General features: G+C 42.3%; 1 protein-coding gene across 8 annotated transcripts in view; it reads left to right on the forward strand.

Moving 5' to 3' along the window:
* Nucleotides 1–464: 464 nt before the first annotated feature.
* Ndae1 (Na[+]-driven anion exchanger 1) overlaps nucleotides 465–21,213 on the forward strand; it is a 917,075-nt gene continuing 896,326 nt past the window's right edge. For 2 of the 8 annotated variants that reach the window (XM_068228596.1, XM_068228595.1), the window contains exon 1: nucleotides 468–914. In XM_068228596.1, coding sequence (XP_068084697.1) covers nucleotides 889–914 — 26 coding nt within the window. In that variant the 5' untranslated portion in view covers nucleotides 468–888. Of the gene's footprint in view, nucleotides 915–21,213 lie in introns of all 8 variants that reach the window. The other 6 variants (XM_068228593.1, XM_068228597.1, XM_068228594.1 and 3 more) reach the window with 5 other exon arrangements.

Below are 21,213 nucleotides of genomic sequence, written 5' to 3' on the forward strand. Positions count from 1 at the left end.
AGCCGCAAGGCTTCGTCCAAGCGTCACGTAATCTTGGCAAAGCGTTGCACCTACTATCTCCTGACTCTTGTTTGCACATTCTTCACTTCTTGTGCTCTTCTGCCTATCTATATCTCAATTATATTGTGACATAGCCGATTTACTTAAGGGAAATCAAATATATTTTCCCGTTATTCACAAATAATTATCTGGAGGACTGTTTTCACCAAGCTGCATTTTGTAGGAGTGAATTAATAACACATGCACACAGTGGTTGAGTGAATTTACAATAGGTACTGCGGATTAGTGTTTCTTCGTACCGTATCTAGCTTTGATCATTTGCGTGTCTTGTTTCATTGTCCATTAACGAGGCACTGCCTTTTGACCGAACAGTATAGTTGGTATTCTTGCGCAGCGTTGCTTGCTCGCTATCTATCGGGAGTGTTATCGTTCATGTGCAAGCGGGACGACTAAGCACAGTCTAGTAGAGCTGTCGGAAGCCCAATACACGTCGAATGTAACGTTTAATAATGCGTTTTTGAAGTACGACTGATTACCAATACACTCGAGTGCGTGATAAATGAGATGGCTTGTTCTTATCACGATCTACAAGATGACCGATGAGCGTTAAGCGGCAAGTAACAGAGATAATAAATGATCCAAGTAGGGGTGAATAAAAAATATCTTGTTCACACATTGTACAGCTTACTTAAAGTGACTATTTAGAGTCAAATCGAATCTCTTTTCTCTTTAAATTTTTAACAAAAGGAAACAATATTTTTAAATATTTGTTTATTTTGTAGTATTTTATTTATAAAACGAGTTTTAACGATATTCAGATATAAGTGAATAACTCAAAGTGTGAAATTACGTGTGTGAATTTTTGATCATCTGCATCTCAACTTTAAGATGTCCCTGTACACAATTATACAACCGTAAGTATTAATGTGTTATATATATTCTGCTGCATCTTTGTTTCTGTACGGAATTTTTTTGTAAAGAAAGAATATTTCTGCTCAGGGAGGCATAGGTTATATGATTAATTCTTCCAATTTTATTCGCTGGTTTTCTTGAACCGCATTATTCTTAGGAGATGTGCATCAATTCTATCCATTCAATACTAGGACCAAAGCGGTAAAGAGATCTCTTACATTCAATCACGGCAAACTTCAACTCGTCAACGTGCATCCATGGTGATTATTATTATTATTATTATTATTATTATTATTATTATTATTATTATTATTATTATGGTACTGATGATGATATAAAGCAGTTTGGTAAAAAAAAAACGATGTCCTCATACTTGCCTATACAGAACGTATTCACGTTCGTTCATTCATTCATTCCAGTACTAATTTATCTATAGGCCTATACTAATAATTATATGTAAGCTATCTAAAATTATAATCGTGTCTGTAAATTTCAAATTCGTGCCTCAGGCTTAGATTGTTTGCCTTATTCTTTCTTGGATTAGACATACAAAAGAAAAAGAAGGCAAAGTTCAAATTTTGTTTCAACAAAACTGCATAGCAGAATTTCTCCTAACTCGTTATGTAAGTTCAAGGGTATCTGGATTAGGTACTAGGTTATATATTTGATTAGTAGACAGTGGTACAGCGGTATTGAAGGAGCCAAAATAAGATATATCAAATTCCTCTGTTAATATTAGCTGTGTCGGAGAACTCTATATAATATACGTTCTGAAAAATATAATTTCCGACATAGTATGTTTCATGCGTTTTTCGTACCACACGAGGCATAATAACGGAGCGATATTCGCGGTAAATAAACTTTTAATCAATTTTAGGCTTCATTACACTGGGTTTTTTATTTTTATTTATTTAAGCAATTCTTTTTTTTACAATGTGCTCTCCGTTGCATCGCCACAGATCTTCTGGCGACGATGGGATAGGAAAGGGCGAGGAGTAGGAAGGAAACAGCCGTGGCCCTAATTGAGGTACAGCCCAAGCACTTGCCTGGTGTGAACAATGAAAACTGCGGAAAACCATATTCAGTGTTGCCGACAGTGTGGTTAGAACCCCACGATCTCCGGAATGCAAGCTCACAGCTGCGCGACCCTAACCGCATGGCTAACTCGCTCGATTAAACAACATTTACAAGCTGCGTTTCACCCTTCGAGTATATCGCAGCAAATTTAATATTGAGAGTGCGTAAGAAAGAGGTAGTTAATTTACATTTGTTGAGATTATCTGAAATTTCTCATTGACTGTACGTCTGGCATACTTCATTCATAAACTTTATAGTCTTAGGGTCGGAAATAACTTTGCAGCCCTTGGCTGCCGGAGGTATGTGGGCCTCTTTACGACTAGCTGTTTGTATCGGTTGAGAAGATGAACTGCTGTCTGGGTTTCTTCTTCACATGGGTGACGTGGGTTTACCGATCCAATGAAGGTACTGAATGAATTTCCCACGGTTGGATATATCCGCTGTGGGGGGGGGGGGGCGCAGACGAAGAATACACCCACGGTATCCCCTGCCTGTCGTAAGAGACAAGTAAAAAGGGCGACCAGCGAATTATAGATTTTGAACCAGATTATCTGTGATTTGTACCATCACGCGAGGAACATTATGGACCAACTTTACTTGCGATTAGTACCACTTTGTGAGGAACACCGTGGGTTTGCGATTAGTAGCAGCGGGGTGTGGATCATTATGGCTTAACAGTACCCTTGATTAATGCCACGATATGAAAAATACCATGGGTTTACGTTACCTGTGATTAGTACCACTATAAGAGGAGCACCACAGGTCTGGGAGAAGGCTATGATTAGTACCACTATGTGAGGAACACCATGTGTCTGCGTTACCTGTGACCGAGCTCGATAGCTGCAGTCGCTTAAGTGCGGCCAGTATCCAGTAATCGGGAGATAGTGGGTTCGAGTCCCACTGTCGGCAGCTTTGAAGATGGTTTCCCGTGGTTTCTCATTTTCACACCAGGCAAATGCCGGGGCTGTACCATGATTAAGGCCACGGCCGCTTCCTTCCAACTCCTAGGCCTTTCCTATCCCATCGTCGCCATAAGACCTATCTGTGTCAGTGCGACGTAAAGCAAATTGCAAGAAAGAGGAAAAAAAACCGTTACCTGTGATTAGTATACTATTATGTGAATCCCACTATCGGCAGCCCTGAAGATGGCTTTCCGTGGTTTCCCATTTTCACACCAGGCAAATGCTGGGGCTGTACCTTAATTAAGGCCACGGCCGCTTCCTTCCAACTCCTAGGCCTTTCCTATCCCATCGTCGCCATAAGACCTATCTGTGTCGGTGCGACGTAAAGCCCGTAGCAAAAAAAAAAAAAAAAACTATTATGTGAGAAACACTACGTGTCTGGGCGTTGCCTGTGATTAGTACCACTATATGAGCGACACCGTGGGTCTATGTTGCCTATGATTAGTACCACTATGTGAGGAATACCACGGTTCCGGGCAGCTCCTGCGGTTAACAGGCCTACCACTATGTGAGGAACACCATGGGCCTGCGTTACCTATGAGTGGTGCCATTACTATATGTGAGGAACACCGTGAGTCTACGTTAGCTATGATTGGTGCCATTAATGTATGTGAGGAACACCGTGGGCCAGCGTTACCTATGAGTGGTGCCATTACTGTATGTGAGGAACACCCTGGGTCTGTGCTACCCATGAGTGGTGCCATTACTGTATGTGAGGAACACCCTGGGTCTGTGTTACCCATGAGTGGTGCCATTACTGTATGTGAGGAACACCCTGGGTCTGTGTTACCCATGAGTGGTGCCATTACTGTATGTGAGGAACACCGTGGGCCAGCGTTACCCATGAGTGGTGCCATTACTATATGTGAGGAACACCATAGGCCAGCGTTACCTATGAGTGGTGCCATTACTGTTATGTGAGGAACACCGTGAGTCTACTTGTGATTAGTACCGCAACATGAGGTACACCATTCTACTTTACTAGCGATTAGTACCATTGTGAGGGGCCGTTGACCTGGATTTTGGATCCTTTTAAGCAACAAGCATAATCGATTTAGGATTTTGGTTTGGAAGCACTCCCTTATTCAGGTTATACTATTGTTTTAAGTTATTTTATGGGCAAGTGAGGCAGCTCGGATCCACTGATTGTTTTAAGTTCATAATCATTGTTCATCGTCGTCTTTTTGAATTCTTGTCAGTGGATGGATTTTGGAACTATTTTAAATTTCAATATTGTGAGTTGGACCCGCTGATTATTTAAAAATCATATTAATTCATTTTTCATCACGTTCTGAATTTGGGTCAGTGGATGAATTTTGGAATTTCAATTGTCATTACATTTCATCTCATCTCGTACCATTAGGGGCCGATGACGTAGATGTTAGGTCACTTAAAACAACAATGGTTGGAAGGAATTGTGTTGAATCATTTGGAGAAATATGTAAAATATTTTTCAGAAGTGTGTGTGTGTCTCTTACTTTCTGCTTACATAGGGATAACTGAAGCTTATAGTAAGTAACAATCTTCTGTCTTACGGAATCCACTTCAGCTAAAGAATCGGCTCGTTCATTTCCCGGTGTGTCCTTGGATGCAGTGAAGTGTTATTGTGTTGGTAGCAAGCGCAGCGTGGATATTCTTTCTAATATTAATCATTGTACGGTTGTTTGGTTCTCTGGATGTGATAAACTTTAGCGCAGCTTGTGATTTGACGTTGATCGCATATCTGTTTGTTTCTGTGTTGTGTTGTAGGCTGGTAGTTGACATGCAACTCGCTTCCGTTAAGGACCAGCTGAAGGGAGAATAAAGATGTTTTCTTTCAAAACTTGTAGGAAAACTAATCTATTAAAAAACGGGAACAACAAACAGCTAGTATATACGTATATAAATGATTATTTAAGATAACGGTCATTAAGAGCTCTGAAAAATAAACACTATAATATAGCCTACACTGATTGACTATTTTCTCAATAATCTCATCTGAGTTAAGAATAAATACTTTGCTATTGTTCCTCAGGTTTTCTACGCCAGCCACACAGGCTGATTTCAAATTTGATATGCTAACTACGGTACTCTTCACTGACGAGAAACTAACTAGACACCACTCGTGTGGGCCAAGGCTGAAGACCATGCGCTTTTGAACCGTCCCACCACCACCATCGCCGTTGATGGACTTGCAATAAAATCTAACTTGTGAATAACTCCGTTATCTTAGCTTATGCGTTGAAAATGTAATGACTTACATCCTGTGTCCCCTTTCGGAGAAAAGGGCTGCAACAAAAGTCCTCCATTGGTTCCGTCTCTTGGCAATCACCTGTAAGTCTGCCCAGGATTTGCCATCCTCCCTCAACTTTTCCTCCGCACTTCTCCTTCAGGTCATCCTTGGTCTTCCTCTTTTTCTTGCTCCTTGCGGGTTCCATCTAAATATTTCTTTCTCGATGGCATCCTCCTTTCTCAGACAATGACCTATCCATCTCCATTGTTGAAAATGTAATACTTCATGATTGTCTGACCAGGAAATTCTTAATATGAGTCTGTAGACCCACATCTCAAATGCTTTTGTTCCCATTTTCTTGTAGTGGTTGCAGTCAGTCTTCGTATAGCAAGACTGTGCAGACATAGCATCACACGAGTCGGAGTTTAGTCTGAATGTTCAAATGGTAACTTTCCAGAATAGAACTAATCTTGACAAGGGCATTTTGTGCCCGTTCTATTCGGCATTTGCTATTGACTGATTGGTCACAATCTGAATTCAGACAGCTCCCTAGGTATTTAACCTTTTTAACTCTCAATTTCTATACTGTCTACTGTAGGAGTACTAATGCATAAATGGTTGATGATGTTCCTTATTATTGTTTTAGTTTTGAAGTAGAAAAAACTCTTTCTGAGAACTTGCTTGGTTAAACGTGACACACAGACATGATTGTGAACAACCTTATAGCGCCTGCGTGTGTTCTATAGTGGCCGTAGTTACCGTAAACTGTATAACTTCAGACTGATATATAAGCCTATTTATATAGGGTGTCCGGCTTGAATGTACAATTAAACAAAATTTAATAACTTGAGAAGTAATAGAGATCGTCATTGGCGGTTTGGTTCTCATTCATTTCATTCAATTCCGTGTCCGATTCTACAACTAGAGAAACTCAAAATGTTTTTGCATATCTAGTACAATGCGCAATATTAATGGTGTGACAGACGTCGAAACTGTATTCCACCTCTCTCCATGTAAAATGGAAATGGCGTATGGCTTTTAGTGCCGGGAGTGTCCGAGGACATGTTCGGCTCGCCAAGTGGAGGTTTTCTGATTTGACTTCCGTAGGCGACCTGCGCGTCGTGATGAGGATAAAATGATGATGAAGACGACACATACAACCAGCCCCTGTGCAAGCGAAATTAACCAATGATGGTTAAAATTCCCGACTCTGCGGGGAATCGATCCCGGGACCCCTGTAACCAAATGCCAGCATCCTAACCATTTAGCCATGGAGCCGGGCTCTCTCCATATGTTTTGTTGCATTGCAGATATGGCATTTGCGATAGCTGCTGGAATGCTGAATTTAAATGTGAAAACGGTGTTTTACATGTGAATTTTTAATTACGTACGCATCCCAACATACAGCTGGCCTGCGAGATAAGTGTCCCATCTGTCTCTCTTCTTTGAAGGTTAGGCAGCTCAGACGGCTGCGCAGCACAGCACGCGTCCCACTTAGCTGTCTGTTTTTAGGCTTGTACAACGTTTTCGACTGGAGTATCAACTGCGAGTAATGGTTAGTGTCCACACCAAGGTTAATATACAGTGTTAACGAAACAAAGCTAATAAACAATGTTAATGAAAAAAATTCTCAGCATTTTAATAAAACAAACCAAACCCCATGGCACTACAGCCCTTGGCCTACCAAACGACCGCTGCTCAGCCCGAGGTGTCGTGTGGTCTGCACGACGAATCCTCTCGGTCGTTATTCTTGGCTTTCTAGGCCGGGGCCGCTATCTCACAGTCATATAGCTCCTCAATTCCAATCACGTAGGCTGAGTGCACCTCCAACCAGCCCTCAGATCCAGGTAAAAATCCCTGACCTGGCCGGGAATCGAACCCGGGGCCTCCGGGTAAGAGGCAGGCACGCTACCCCTACACCACGGGGTCGGCACATTTTAATGAACTTTTGTTAATAAACTTCAGCATTGTGTCCACTCCAAAATAGCTGTTTGTGAGGTTACAATAGATAGTCAGGAAGAAGAAAATAATTACAGCTGCAGCTTTCATTATTTTAGTGAGTACAATTAGAGAAAAGCGCAGACGCGAAGTGTGGCAAAGAAAAATATTAGAAAGGCGAGTAGAATTACGTTTGGAAAGAACACTCATGTCAGAACTTTTAATTAATGATGCAGCAGGCTTTCAAAATTTTCTTGAAAATGCCCCCACGAGACTTTCATTTCTTGCTGACAGTAATTCGGTCCGAAATTGCAAATAATGATACAGATTATCGGAAAGCCGGCTCCACTAATGATAGACTTTTTTTAAAAATAGGTATAACTTTAAGATTCTTAGCAACTGGTGACTCAGACATTTCACTTATATACCTATTTGTCTAGAGTATCAAAAGAAGCAATTTCATTTATTCTGTCTGAGGTGTTTGAAGCTTTATACAACAATATCAAGGAATTGGTGTAAAGGTACGAAATAAAGAAAATATTCATATAACCTGCGTAGTTAGGATAGTATTATTTTGATGATATACAAGCGATTATGGGAGGTTAGGTTATTCAGCGAGGAGCGAAGCTGGAAATGAAACATTAGACACAGCTAAAAGAATATCATACAGAGTTAAAGGTACTGTATATTACATATTAATGAGGAAATGGCACAGACGCCTTCGGTTGTGCCAGGCTCCTCACTTTCATCTATCCTATCCGACCTCTCTTGGTCAACTCTTGTTCTTTTCCGACCCCGATGCTATTAGGTTTGCGAGGGCTAGGGAGTCTTTCATTTTCACGCCCGTCGTGGCCCTTGTCTTCCTTTGGCCGATATCTTCATTTTTCGAAGTGTCGGACCCCTTCCATATTTTCCCTCTGATTAGTGTTATATAGAGGATGGTTGCCTAGTTGTACTTCCTCTTAAAGCAATGCACCACCACCACCAGACGCCTTCGGGGAACTGGCAGATCACTTTCGCTACCGGGTTACAACACAACACCAAGCATGCCGACGTGGGGAGAAGTGCAATACAGATTCGGCGCGTGTCGCACCACTAATGATGCGCAGGTGTGTTATGTATTGTAAAGAAGCATTTCGAGTTTCCATACTTGTAGAACCAAACCGCCATTGATTATCTCGATTACTTCTCAAGATATTACATTTTATTTTATTATACTTTCAATCCGGACAGCCTGCTACAAGTTTCACTTGTGTTTGTGCTTTTTAGGGAGAATTTAGAAAAAAGATAGTAATAGCTATAAACATTTTCTCCGTCACTTCATTGTCCTAAAAAGGAGACTTGCAATGGTGTCTCATCACCGAACAGAGCAGGCTTCGGTTTACCAGAGGCCAGTTTTGACTGCATTCGGGAGGCGAAGGGGTTGGCCCCACCGTCGGTTGTCCTGAGAATGGTTTTCTATTCTCCTGCACTAAGGCGAATGCCGGGACAGATCCTTTCTTAAGCCACGGCCGCACCTCGTCACCGCTTCATATCTCCATGTCTACGCAGCAGGTATTAATGGCAATTAATGTGTCACCGCTGCACATCAGGTGACAGGTAGCTGACCTGAGTTTCCTCCACGAGATCTTAAATGGACATTACCGCTCGGAACATCTTGTTTCTCTCTTCTCTCTCCGCGTTCCTTCCCGTTCCACCAGAACCAAAGACCTTCTCCACATTCCCCACACTCAGCACTCAATACTTCAACGATCTTTCCTAATCCGCCTCCCAACACTCTTTAACAATGTTAATAGGAGACAAGAGCTTGATATAGCATCAAATAAAAGTGAATTCGAGAGGTGTGTAAATAGTATCTTAAAGATAAGTTGATGTGAAGGGATTATACCGCCATCTTGACCCACGACGACTTGGCTATAAACATGGACATTCTATGGTTTTCGATTTGGACAGTTATTAGTAGGATGTGTACCTGATCTTGTTATATTTTGTTATGTTTATTATATTTTATTATGAATGTTTACGTTTGTTAAATAGTCTGTTGACAGAGCAAGTGAAATTTGCTCAGTGTAGCTGTATCTTGTGCTTCGTGAATAAATAAATAAATAAATAAATAAATGGGCTGAGAGAGTGAGGAAGGAGTTTAGTTCCCTTTCAAACTTAGGTTCCATAAACGTGTCCTAATTAACGACTATCAGGATAGGACGCGAAATTTCACAAGTAGGAGACCTGAGGTTCGATTAGTGGTTCTATTGAGCATGCATTCCTCGCCTCGTTTTCCACACTATAGAAGAATGCTATGACAGTGCTCTTCTTCAGGTGCCGAAATGCCCTTCATGAATGTAGGTCTAATGAAGCTAAACATTTATTACGATTGGTGCAAAAAAGATACAGGTTATCGCATGAATTTTACACTAACTAGATGCTTGTAGCCTCCTGAGGATCCACAACGTGTGACTTCGACGTGGAATGGCATTACGGCGTCTCAGTCTGCCCTTACTAGCTCCCTACGCATTCTCCCTTCCCCAAGTAATCTCTTCGCAAGCCAGCGGTGCAGAATAGAGGGGGAAATTGTGTTCTAAGAAGAAAGCTATAGACGGTTTTTTAAAATCATAATATACTTCACATCAACATACAGTACTGCTTTTAACAGACTATCTAGCTCATGGCTCCAGTAAACCTATCCAGTTTAAGAATATGAGGAACTTCGACCAATCAACAGCTGTATTTTGAAACAAAATTATATATTTTCTATTATAGCACTTACATGTACTTGTTTTTTAAATTATCCCAACTCTGCGCAGTTGTTTGTATACAGTGTGTGTGTTTCGTCTGAGGGTTGTTGCATTACTCTTTGCCTGTGTTGTACGTTTTGGTTATTGAATATTACAGGCTTTTTCGAAGATGTGAAGGTATTTTCACAGAAAAAAGGATAACATTATTTATTTATTTATTTATTTATTTATTTAATCCGTTTACCCTCCATGGTTGGTTTCCCCGGACTCAACCAGGGATCCCACCTCTAAAGCCTCAAGGGCCGTGTCCTGGAATGAGAGACATTTGGTCGGGGATAGGCTACAATTGGGGAGTAGGGCCAGTACCTCGTCCAGGCGGCCTCATCTCCATTGCGGACATGTTTGCAGACTGCAGCCCAAAGAGTTTAAATGCAAGAAAGAAAACACTGTAATTTGTGCTGAAACTATGTTATGAACTCCGCCTCTGTGGTGTAGTGGTTAGTATGATTAGCTGCCACCTCCGGAGGCCCGGGTTCGATTCCCGGCCATAACAAGGATTTTACCTGCGTCCTAGGGCTGTTCCGAGGTCCACTCAGCGTACGTGATTACAATTGAGGAGCTATCTGACGGTGAGATAGTGGCTCCGGTCTAGAAAGCCAGGAATAACGGCCGAGAGAATTCATCGCGCTGACCATGCGTCACGTCGTAATCTGCAGGCCTTCGGGCTGAGAAGCAGTCACTTGGTAGGCCAAGGCCCGTCGTGGTTATTGTGCCATATGTTTTATCTGTTTCTTAAATTTTGATTATTTCCTTAATCTGATTTGGAAGTATGGTTCTTTACACCTCAAAGTGGCTAGTTCACGTAGAAAGTACGCGCAGAAAGGAGTACAGAAAATTCAATAAACGTATTACAGCATGTGGAAACTTCAATTTCGTAAATAAATATACATAATGCCATTTACCTCCAGTGCACAGATATTATACCGAGTGCGGACATTTTGAACATATTAATTATGATCTTGTCTGAAAGTCGTATAATCCAACTTTCTCGGCCTACGGCTTTTTTTTTCCTACGAGTTTCATTACGTCGCACCGACACATACAGTCTTATGGCAACGATAGGGTAGGAGGGGGGTATGAAGCGGCTGTGGCCTTAATTAAGGTACAGCCCCAAAATTTGCCTGATGTGGAAATGGAAAACCACGGTAAACGCATCTTCAGAGCTGCCAACAATGGGATTCGAACCAGTGTCTCCCGAATACAAACAGCTACGTGGCCACTCGCTCGGTAGGGCTTAGGTATATTTGTTTTTCTGCTTAGAAGGAATTCATTCTTCATGTTTTGCTCAGTATTTTTTTTTTACACATTATCGGTTTTTGTAGATAAATATTATTGACTTTCGGTGCGTTAGAGTCCAGTATTTATTGAAGATGTTTCCCCTTACAGTACATTGTCTGAACATTGGTGTTTTGATCAAAATATTTGTTGACATTTAATCGTGATGCCTATATTTTAAGCACCAATACTTGGTATGAAATGTCACATTCCGTACAGTATTTTGATATTTAATTCATGTGGGTCGAACATTACCTATACTATCTCTGATCATTGTTTTGCAGTCCTAAGTCTGGTAACACTGATCAATTGCCGTAAAACACTTCCAAATCACCCTGCCATTTGTCGTGTCATCCACTGAAACGTAATTCTGTGCTGAGATGTCAATTAGAATTTAAGGAAGGTATTTCTGGGTCTTCTTCGTGTATGTTTTCCTTCAATGAAGCCTCCTTCCACAGTTCTCATTAAACTAGAGTGGCACATTGTGTGACCTCACCATGCAAGACGACGGATGCGGATATTGCGAATGATTGATCTTCGTTGGTTCACATTGTCTTGATCACTGGTGTCTGACATCTCTCCACGTCCCATTTATCAGTTAACGATAGCACCACATCTCAAGGACTTCAAGAACGTTTTGTCCACATTTCACAGGCATACAAATGCATGAATGATTTTCATTCGGAAGGAAAGACTAAGTCGACTGGTACACTCGTGCACAGAAATGGTGTTCCGATATAAACAATCAACAATGCCCCACTCTAGTACCGACAAGGAGGGGAAGGGATTGAACGAGTATAATAGTATTGAAGGCACAGTGCATGTATTGCTATAGGCCCTACATCCGCATCTATGCCCATTTCAATCACATCTTGTAGGTGGCTATCTACCTGCAGCAATGCGTTAAGCGGGGAGGTGGTATACCATGCTTTGTTTATATCGGGACAGCATTTCTGTGATGCGTGTACACAGTAATATCCTCTTCTGCGCAAAGGCTGTTACCACCTGAGCAATACGGCATTTTAACTTCAGTGGCGCCCATTCCGTCCTCTGTAATCTTATGTCGGACACTAAAGTCTACATACGCCCTAAAAATAACACTTCAAGAATAAAGCAATCAAGAAAATATTATGTATTCACTTTCTGAGTCATAGATAGACATGTTTCAAACTGAAAAACAACATGTATTGCATAATTAATAATAGTTCCATATACTGACATCTTGAGCATACAAGTGAAACGCCGGTTAGGTACAAAAGTCAACATACACTTGATGTTGTTCACTTTCATGCACGATTTAACATTTTATATTGCCGCCTTTTACTTCAATCACAGCTTCCAAACGTCGAGGCATAGATTCCACCAACTTGTTTGTGTCCGCACATGTAAAGTTACTCCAACATTTCACTAAGGCCGCTTTCAGGTTATCTTTGCCTTTATGTTGTATTTTTTTACCCTTCGCTTTAGTTCTCCCCAAAGTTGTTCAATTGGGTTAATGTCTGGTAACTGGGGAGGCGAATGCAACTGTTTCGGTACATTGTAAAGCAGCCATTCTTTTACGACAATGGCCGTATGTTTGGGGACGTTGTCTTGCTGAAACAGCTAGTCGGTTCCTAGTCCCAGTTTCTCCGCAGATCGTTTCAAATTCTCCTTAAAGATGGTGAGATACTTCCATTTATCCATAATGTCCTCAATATTAAATTTCCAACCCCATCTCCAGACATGCAACCCCACACAAGAATATTTCCACCACCATGCTTCACTGATGGGACAAGATGTTTCTTCTTTAAAATTCATTCCTTTATTGCCCCACCTTTTGCTTTCGAGCATACTGGAAGATATTGAACATACATCCGTGCAAAGCACCGTATTCCAAAATATGGAATAGACTATTTAATTCAATGCAGAGTTGCAAATTCTAGGCGCTTCTGTTCCCTTACATTGCTTATGGACGGTTTCTTCCTTGCTGTTCTACTGTCAAACTCATGATTGTGCAGAAGTCTTCGTACTGTAATGGGATGAATAATAGTACCACTAGTATTTGCGATATCTACCGCCAGCTCCGTAGTTATAATTCTGGGATCGGCATTCACTTTTCTAATGATGTGTCGGCGCTCTCTGTTAGTTAATTTTGATGGTCGTCCACATCTAGCTTTGTTTTCTACACGTACTAGATCATTGTAGTTTCTTAATATGTTTGGACACTTCCACGGCTCCTTCTAACAATGTCCCCACTTTTTAACAATGGAAAGGCCTTTTTACCGAGCTTAATGATATTTTCCTCACTTCCGCTGGTATTTCAGTTCTTTTTGGGTCCATGTTACGCGATCGAATTCTGTATTGCAATACACATCTACTGTATCAACAAACCGCTCAGTGCAACTTCTCTCCTACAACTGATGGCAGACTCGAAGTGTATGTTGACTTCTGTTCCGTAGTAAACACGTACGGTTGCATCTATCACGCTTGTCGTGCACGATACTGGTCTGACGACCTTGGTTTATGTTGTTGTGGACGTAGACGCAGACATAGAGTTGCACGTATAGTACGCGAACTTTTTCTTGAGCCCTAGTTCCCACTATGCACTATGGAGTTCAGGGCTCAAGAAAAGGTTCGCGTACTATACACCTCTGTGCATTCAGGGTTGTACACAACATGCTACAAAATGGGGGTGTATGTAGACTTTAATGTCCCACTGTAGGTAAGCTAAAGCCTTGACTTGTAATATATCTGAGCCATCGATCTTTAAGCGAAGAGGTTTTGGGAATTTCGAGACTGTCTTGTATTTCGTCTTTGAAGTATTCGTGTTCATACCGTATTTCTGCACCGTATTTGTGATATCAGTAATGAATTGTAACTTTACTGTACAAACTGAAAAAATATCAATAAACACTTAGCTAAGAGGTAGAAACCCCCTCCCCACTCCTTCACTGAATCAAAGCCTCACCCCCCCCCCTCCCTCTCTCAGACCCCTTCAATCCTCCAAACCCGCCTAATCTCCTGGCCAGAGAGAAGGCGTTACCTTCTAGGTGGCCCGCTCTTCCCCTTCGGGGAGGGGAATGAAAACTTTCCGTAGGTCCTAGGTGTATCGTAGCCTTAATAGTGCCATTTTGTTACCGTTCCTTTACGGTGAGTATCGATGTTTTTCAACGAATCTCCAATAGCCCCGTATTGTAATTACGCGAGATCCCTGCCCTGCTGTACCTTGAAGCACGACTACAGCTTTGTTGTATATTGCCTCTTCTCCATTACTTACTCGCTTTAGCTCGATTCCATTTGCATAGAGAACGAGCCATGGAATCTCACTTCTGGTTTCCTTGCTAAGATAATTGAGGTAATTTTGCATTGCTTTTTTGACTATTTGACTGAGGAGAATGACCAGTACCTCGCCCAGGCGGCCTCACCTGCTATGCTGAACAGGGGCCTTGTGGAGGGATGGGAAGATTGGAAGGGATAGACAAGGAAGAGGGAAGAAAGCGGCCGTGGCCTTAAGTTAGGTTCCATCCCTGCATTCGCCTGGAGGAGAAGTGGGAAACCACGGAAAACCACTTCGAGGATGGCTGAGGTGCGAATCGAACCCACCTCTACTCAGTTGACCTCCCGAGGCTGAGTGGACCCCGTTCCAGCCCTCGTACCACTTTTCAAATTTTCGTGGCAGAGCCGGGAATCGAACCCGGACCTCCGGGGGTGGCAGCTAATCACGCTAACCACTACACCACAGAGGCGGACCATAGAGGAAAGTATTTTGCAAATATGCAATAGTGCATAGTTTTTACTGCATATGAAGTCCGACTCGTTGGCTGAACGGTCAGCGTACTGGCCTTCGGTTCAGAGGGTCCCGGGTCCGATTCCCGGCCGGGTCGGGGATTTTAACCTTCATTGGTTAATTCCAATGGCCCGGGGGCTGGGTGTTTGTGCTGTCCCCAACATTTCCTGCAACTCACACACCACACATAACACTATCCCCCACCACAATAACACACAGTTACCTACACTTGGCAGACGCCGCCCACCCTCATCGGAGGGTCTGCCTTACAAGGGCTGCACCCGGCTAGAATTAGCCACACGAAATTATTACTGCATATGAAGCCGCCCGCTGGTAATGACACTCGGAGCACGAATAGTGCGTCTGAAATATTTATCAAAGGCATTACTTACAACGTTAGTCGTGATGTGAAATTCCTTTTTGGTCCAGAGAGAAAAGCAATGGGAAATTACGTCGCTCTTCATCTTGCCTACTACAACCTCATTTTGGCACCGCCATCGGATTTTGCGGTTCATTTCGAACTGCATACGACCGAGTGGCTATAGAACTGAGTCCTGCATTCGGGAGAAGAGTGGGTTCGAACCTCACCGTCGGCTGTCTTGAGAATTGTTTTTTGTGGTTTCCCATTTTCAATCCAGGCAAATGCCGAAACAGTTCGTATGCATAGGCTACAGCCGATTTCTTCCACATCTTACCTTATTTCACTCACTGTCATACATTTCATCACCATTAGCTCCTCAACTGAGGTTGGCGCTAGGAAGGGTATTCGGCCATAAAAGCATACCACATAATTTATTCTCGCCTAATCTGTGACTTCGTATCAGAAAACGGGAGCAAGGGATAGACATATATTTAGAACACTATACTCTTCGATGATGCTATTTCAGAATCCAAATAGCGCCCGGGCTGATGACTTGACAGACAGACAGTATTTCAAATATGTCAAAAACATATCAGATGTAAGGCTTTTCAGACGTTTGCTCTATTAACCAGCGTTTCGAAGACGAAGATGTTTTTGACATTTTTGACATGCTCTATTGGTGAAAAATATCTAATTCCCTACATGGGAATTTAGAATTTTCCAGACAGTATTTCTCCAGCGAGCATGTTTAGAATGCATTTTACTAACATTTTTGGCTTCATCGTATTATTTCTAAAACCTTTCCAAAGTGCAGGTGTGATTTAAACACCTTGGCGGAACGTTTCAAAATGGCCGTTCATGAAAAAACCAAAAACAAAACAAACGCATCACTATGTGCCCCAAGTTTTGAACATCCAGTAGCACACACAACTATTTTTCAGTTTTTGAATCATTTGTAGGTCAGTATATCAGTAGGATCCCTCCTTAAGTTAAACATTTTTGATTAGTTGCTACTAACGACAAACAGATCCCGATGTATGTATGTTCAGTCTTCAGCCCTAAGGCTGGTTGGATCCTCAACAGCTCTGCCATCAGCTGTCATAGATGGCCTAGGCATCACTGAAGAGGCGTCCTAGGGAAATGAGGAGTGTGGTAGTTTCCCGTTGCTTTCCTCACCGAGCCAGAAGTTGCTATTACATAGTCTGCCAAGCTCACTGAAATGCATGCACCAACCGAGCCTATGAGTAACATTTTCACACCATTTCTAGCAGGGACTGGCTGCGTAAGGGTTGGCATTACTAGCATCGCTCATACCTCAGTCACTTTCACATTGTCAAAGTCAAGGATAATACAGAGATAGATCAATGAAAGTAACAAAATTGCTCTAGCCCGTACCAGAAGACATAGTGCACTGTAAACACTAGGTCCTGCCAGCAAAGGCATCAGATCCCGATATGACGTTCAAATATACAGTATTACTTGTTGCTTAGTGCTTGAGTATAAGGCTTGTAAGTTGCTTGTAGTGAAGCATGTTGCATCAGATTTATAACATAGCAAGCTGTTGTGAAAAACAAGTAGGCTTCCTTTAGGCAGTTCGCCAACCACTGAAATGCACCTGCCACCAGCTTCGGGTCGAGAGGTCTGGGGGAATCTCAGAGGAACAAAAAATAATACTTGATTAATATTGCACCTTTTTATATAAACAAACTCGAGCCGCGTGCAGCCATCGCTGCCATGCTGGTTACCGTATATTGCCTCAGCCCCGAACAGTGTAACAGGAATACAGTATGCTGTCTGTTGGTGAGCGTCCCAAATTACACGTTCTTTATTTATCGTTGTTGCGAACCAAAACTTCATCGAATGCAATTCCGTGTTCATAGAACATAACATTTAAAATTACTTCTCGTTGTAATTTAATCTTGTATATTTCCCGCAAGATTGGTCTTATTCCATTCCTCATTCAAATCAGTCATTTTGAAATCTAATACTCTTTATTTCTTAATCTGTTTACCCTCCAGGGTTGGTTTTCCCTCGGACTCAGCGAGGGATCCCACCTCGGTTACGTCTCAAAACTCACGAGTCTCAAAACTCACGGGCTATAATTAGTAACAAATAGTATCAAAACTCACGACTACAAACTGGTAGCTAAAGTAAACACTCTAATGAGTCTCAAAATTTCAGGAATCCGGACTGCAGGAGGGATTAGGTGTGAGGTGACTCACGCTTCGCTTCAACCCATGTCTTTCCATCGACTTGGGGCAGTAACCCCGGTAGCAGATTGCCTATAAGTTGTTTATCTAGTCTTTTCTTAAACAATTTAAGAGCCCCTTGGGCCCCTTTTTAGTCGCTTCTTACGACAGGCAGGGGATACTGTCAATCTTATTCTGCCATCCCAACCCACAGGGGAAAAATAATGGTTAGTGAATGACAGACACCGAGGTGTATTATTATTATTATTTTTAAAATATGTTGCTGTTGTCTTAAAGCAGATCTAATGCATTTTTCCCCTTTCACATGAATTTATAATAATGACGTGTGGCCTCCGGAGAGGTCTGGTGAAGGTCCTTAGAGTTGACGCCGTACGTCTGTGAGGTTGAGGCGCTACCTAAGTTGAAGTCTAATGCTGAAGACGGCACGAACATCCAGTCCCCGAGACATAGGAATTAACTAATGAAAGTTAAAATTCCCTACCCGACCGGAAACAAAACCCTGGACCCCTTGGACCAAAGGCCAGCATGCTAACCATTTATGCATGCAGCCGGATGACAAAATTGAAGTAGGTATATTGCCCGCTGCTAGTTAAAAGAAACTGTCAGGTGGTAGTGCTGGGGCTTAGTTCCGTTATTCGGCCAGAAGGCGGCATTTACTTGAATAAGGAATTTTATTTAGAGATATTAAGAGATCAAGACAGTTAATTCACTCATTTAGTTTCAATATTAGTTTCAACATTTGGAGATTCATTTGGAAAAAGGCGTATTTCTATTTTTGATAAGCGTTCATCTATTCGCTTGCTTCAATCAACCCGACACACTTAAACCGGAAAAGAATATTCATGACGCATCCGATTATTCTGCGCGATATAACTGAAATATTTGAAACTCATTCGATTCTTTGATTTGATTATTCATTCGATTATTAAATAATCGGATGGAAGTTATTCGCTTATTAAAAGTATTCCATTATCCCATCACTAATAGGGTGCACATTTATCCATTCAAAGAAGAACTGGCCCTGCTCGTGAGTTTTGAGACTTGTTCTTACTAATCCTCTTTCTGAAATTCGTGAGTTTTGAGACGACACGCCCACCTCTACCGCCTCAAGGGCAGTGTCGTGGAGCGACAAAATTTGGGTCGGGCATTAAAACTGGGGAGGAGGACCAGCACTTCGCCCAGACGGCCTCACCTGCTATGATGAATACGGGCCTTGTAGGCGGTATTGGAAGATTGGAAGGGATAGACAAGGAAGAGGGAAGGAAGCGGCTTTGGCCTTAAGTTAGGTACATCCCGGCATTTGCCTGGAGGAGAAGTGGGGAAACCACAGAAAACCACTTCCAGGATGGCTGAGGTGGAAATCGAACCCACCTCTACTCAGTTGACCCTTCGACGCTGAGTGGACCCCGTTCCAACCGGGAATCGAACCCGGGTCTCCGGGGGTGGCAGCTAAACACGCTAACCACTACACCACAGAGGCGGACGAAATCTAATAATGTTACCGAATTTACGTTCCATTAACTACATTTATGGTTTTCGGAGTCGCCGCGCCGATGTGCTTACAATAGTTCTTTTGTGCGCTGATAAATCCGCAGACACGACGCTGGAGTATTTGAGAAACTTCAAATACCATCGTACTGAGCCGGGCTCGAGCCCACCAACTTCAGCTCTGAAGGTCAGCACCGAGCGAATTGGCCGTGCGGTTAGGAGAATGAGTTCGAACTCCACTGTCGGCAGCCCTGATGATAGTTTTCCGTGGTTTCCTATTTTCACACCAGGTAAATGCTGGGGCTGTACTTTAAATAAGGCCACTGCCGCTTCCTTCCCACTCCGAGCCCTTTTCTATCCCATTGTCGTCTTAAGACCTAGCTGTGCCGGTGAGAAGTAAAGCAACTTGTAAAAATGTGAAAGTTCAGCGCTCTGCCCAGCTTTACGTGTGTATAGTAAGTCAAGTCCTAAGCCTGACGGCAGGTCGTATCCCCAACAACTTCGCCATAAACTGCCATAAGAATCCTAGGCGTCTCTGAAAATGGGTACTAGTGTTATGAGAAGTGAGGTAGTTTCCTGCTACTCTCATCACAGAGCTAGAAGTGCTGTCATATATCAGTCTGTAAAGCTCACGACCCTTCTACAGCCGGGCTGAGTAACACAAACGGTAGAACGATGCCCATCCGACTCCTCCAAGTTGGCAATTTTGATCCTGGCTCAGTCTGGTGGTACTTGGAAGTGCTCAAATACGCCAGCCTCTTGTCTGTAGATTTACTAGCACGTAAAATAATTTCTGAGGTACGAAATTCCGGCACCTGGGTATCTCCGAAAACAAGTGTGATTGGTGGGACGTAAAACCAATAACATCACTATTTATTTTTACACTATTCATGACAAGGACTGGCTGCGTAAGGATCACTTGTACTTTATCGATTTATGTATTATAAGAGCCAAATATGAGTGTAAATAGGATTACCAAACGTCCCGAAAATCCTGGTCATATCTTACAATTTATCCTTCTGCCCGGAGTAAAAGGAATTTTTTACCATTCCTAAATTACCTCCGTTTTTAGAAATTCCAAACATTCAGTGGTTTAAGGAATGTACAGTATTTGTCCAGCCACGAAAGAAACAAAAAATTTGTAAGTAACTCGACCGCACGGACACTAGTGGAAATGAAATAACGGTTTAGTGTGGTTATTGTGGTTGCACATGGTAAACTTCAGTCCGCGTGATGAGAGGTTGTAAGAAGTTCTGATCAGCTATGCAGTTTCAACCATTGTTACCACCTGTGGGTGGGGGACGCAGATGAAAAATACACACATGGTTTTCCCTGCCTGTCATAAGAGGCGACTAAAAGGGGCGACCAAGGGATGATGGACCATGAACCATGAGATTACCTGTGATAAGTACCATCACGCGGGGAACACCGTGGGTCGACTTTACGTGAGATTAGTATCACTATGTGAGGAACGCCATGGGTCTGTGATTAGTAACATCGTGGGTGGATCACATGGGTTTTCAGTACCCGTGATTACTACCACTATATGCGGAACACCATGGGTTTACGTTGCCTTGAATCAGTACAACTATATGAGGAACACTACGGGTCTGCATTACCAGTGATTAGTTCCACTATGTAAGGAACATCGCGGTTGTGTGCGGCTCCTGCGATTAGTACCATTTATGACCTGGATTTTGGACTCCTTTAGATAACAAGCATCGATGTAGGATTTTGCTTTCGAAGCAGTCCCTTGTTCAATTTATACCATTGTTTTAAGTTATTTTATGAGAAGGAGGGACATAGCGGGTCGGATCCATGTTCATAATGATTGTTCATAGTCGTCTTTTAGAATTTTAGTCAGTGGATGGATTTTGGAATTATTTTAACTTCCAATATTGTGAGTTGGATCCGATGATTATTTAAAATTCATATTCATTTATTTTTCATCATGTTCTGAATTTTGGTCAGTGGATGTATTTTGGAATTTCAGTTGTCATTACATTTCGTGTCATCTCGTACCATTAGGGGCCGATGACCTAGATGTTAGGCGCCTTTAAACAACAAGCATCATCATCAACCATTGTGGGTAAGAGATTGCAGTGCTAGTAAGTACGAAACCTGTTCTTCTGAGCTGTTGATAATTGCATAATATTCTTTCGCTATTCCTGTACACAATGCAGATGTAGAGTGGCTTTCTTTCAATGGACAGATGGT

The sequence above is a fragment of the Anabrus simplex genome, chromosome 7, assembly GCF_040414725.1.
Source record: "Anabrus simplex isolate iqAnaSimp1 chromosome 7, ASM4041472v1, whole genome shotgun sequence".
Taxonomy (NCBI): Eukaryota; Metazoa; Arthropoda; class Insecta; order Orthoptera; family Tettigoniidae; genus Anabrus; species Anabrus simplex.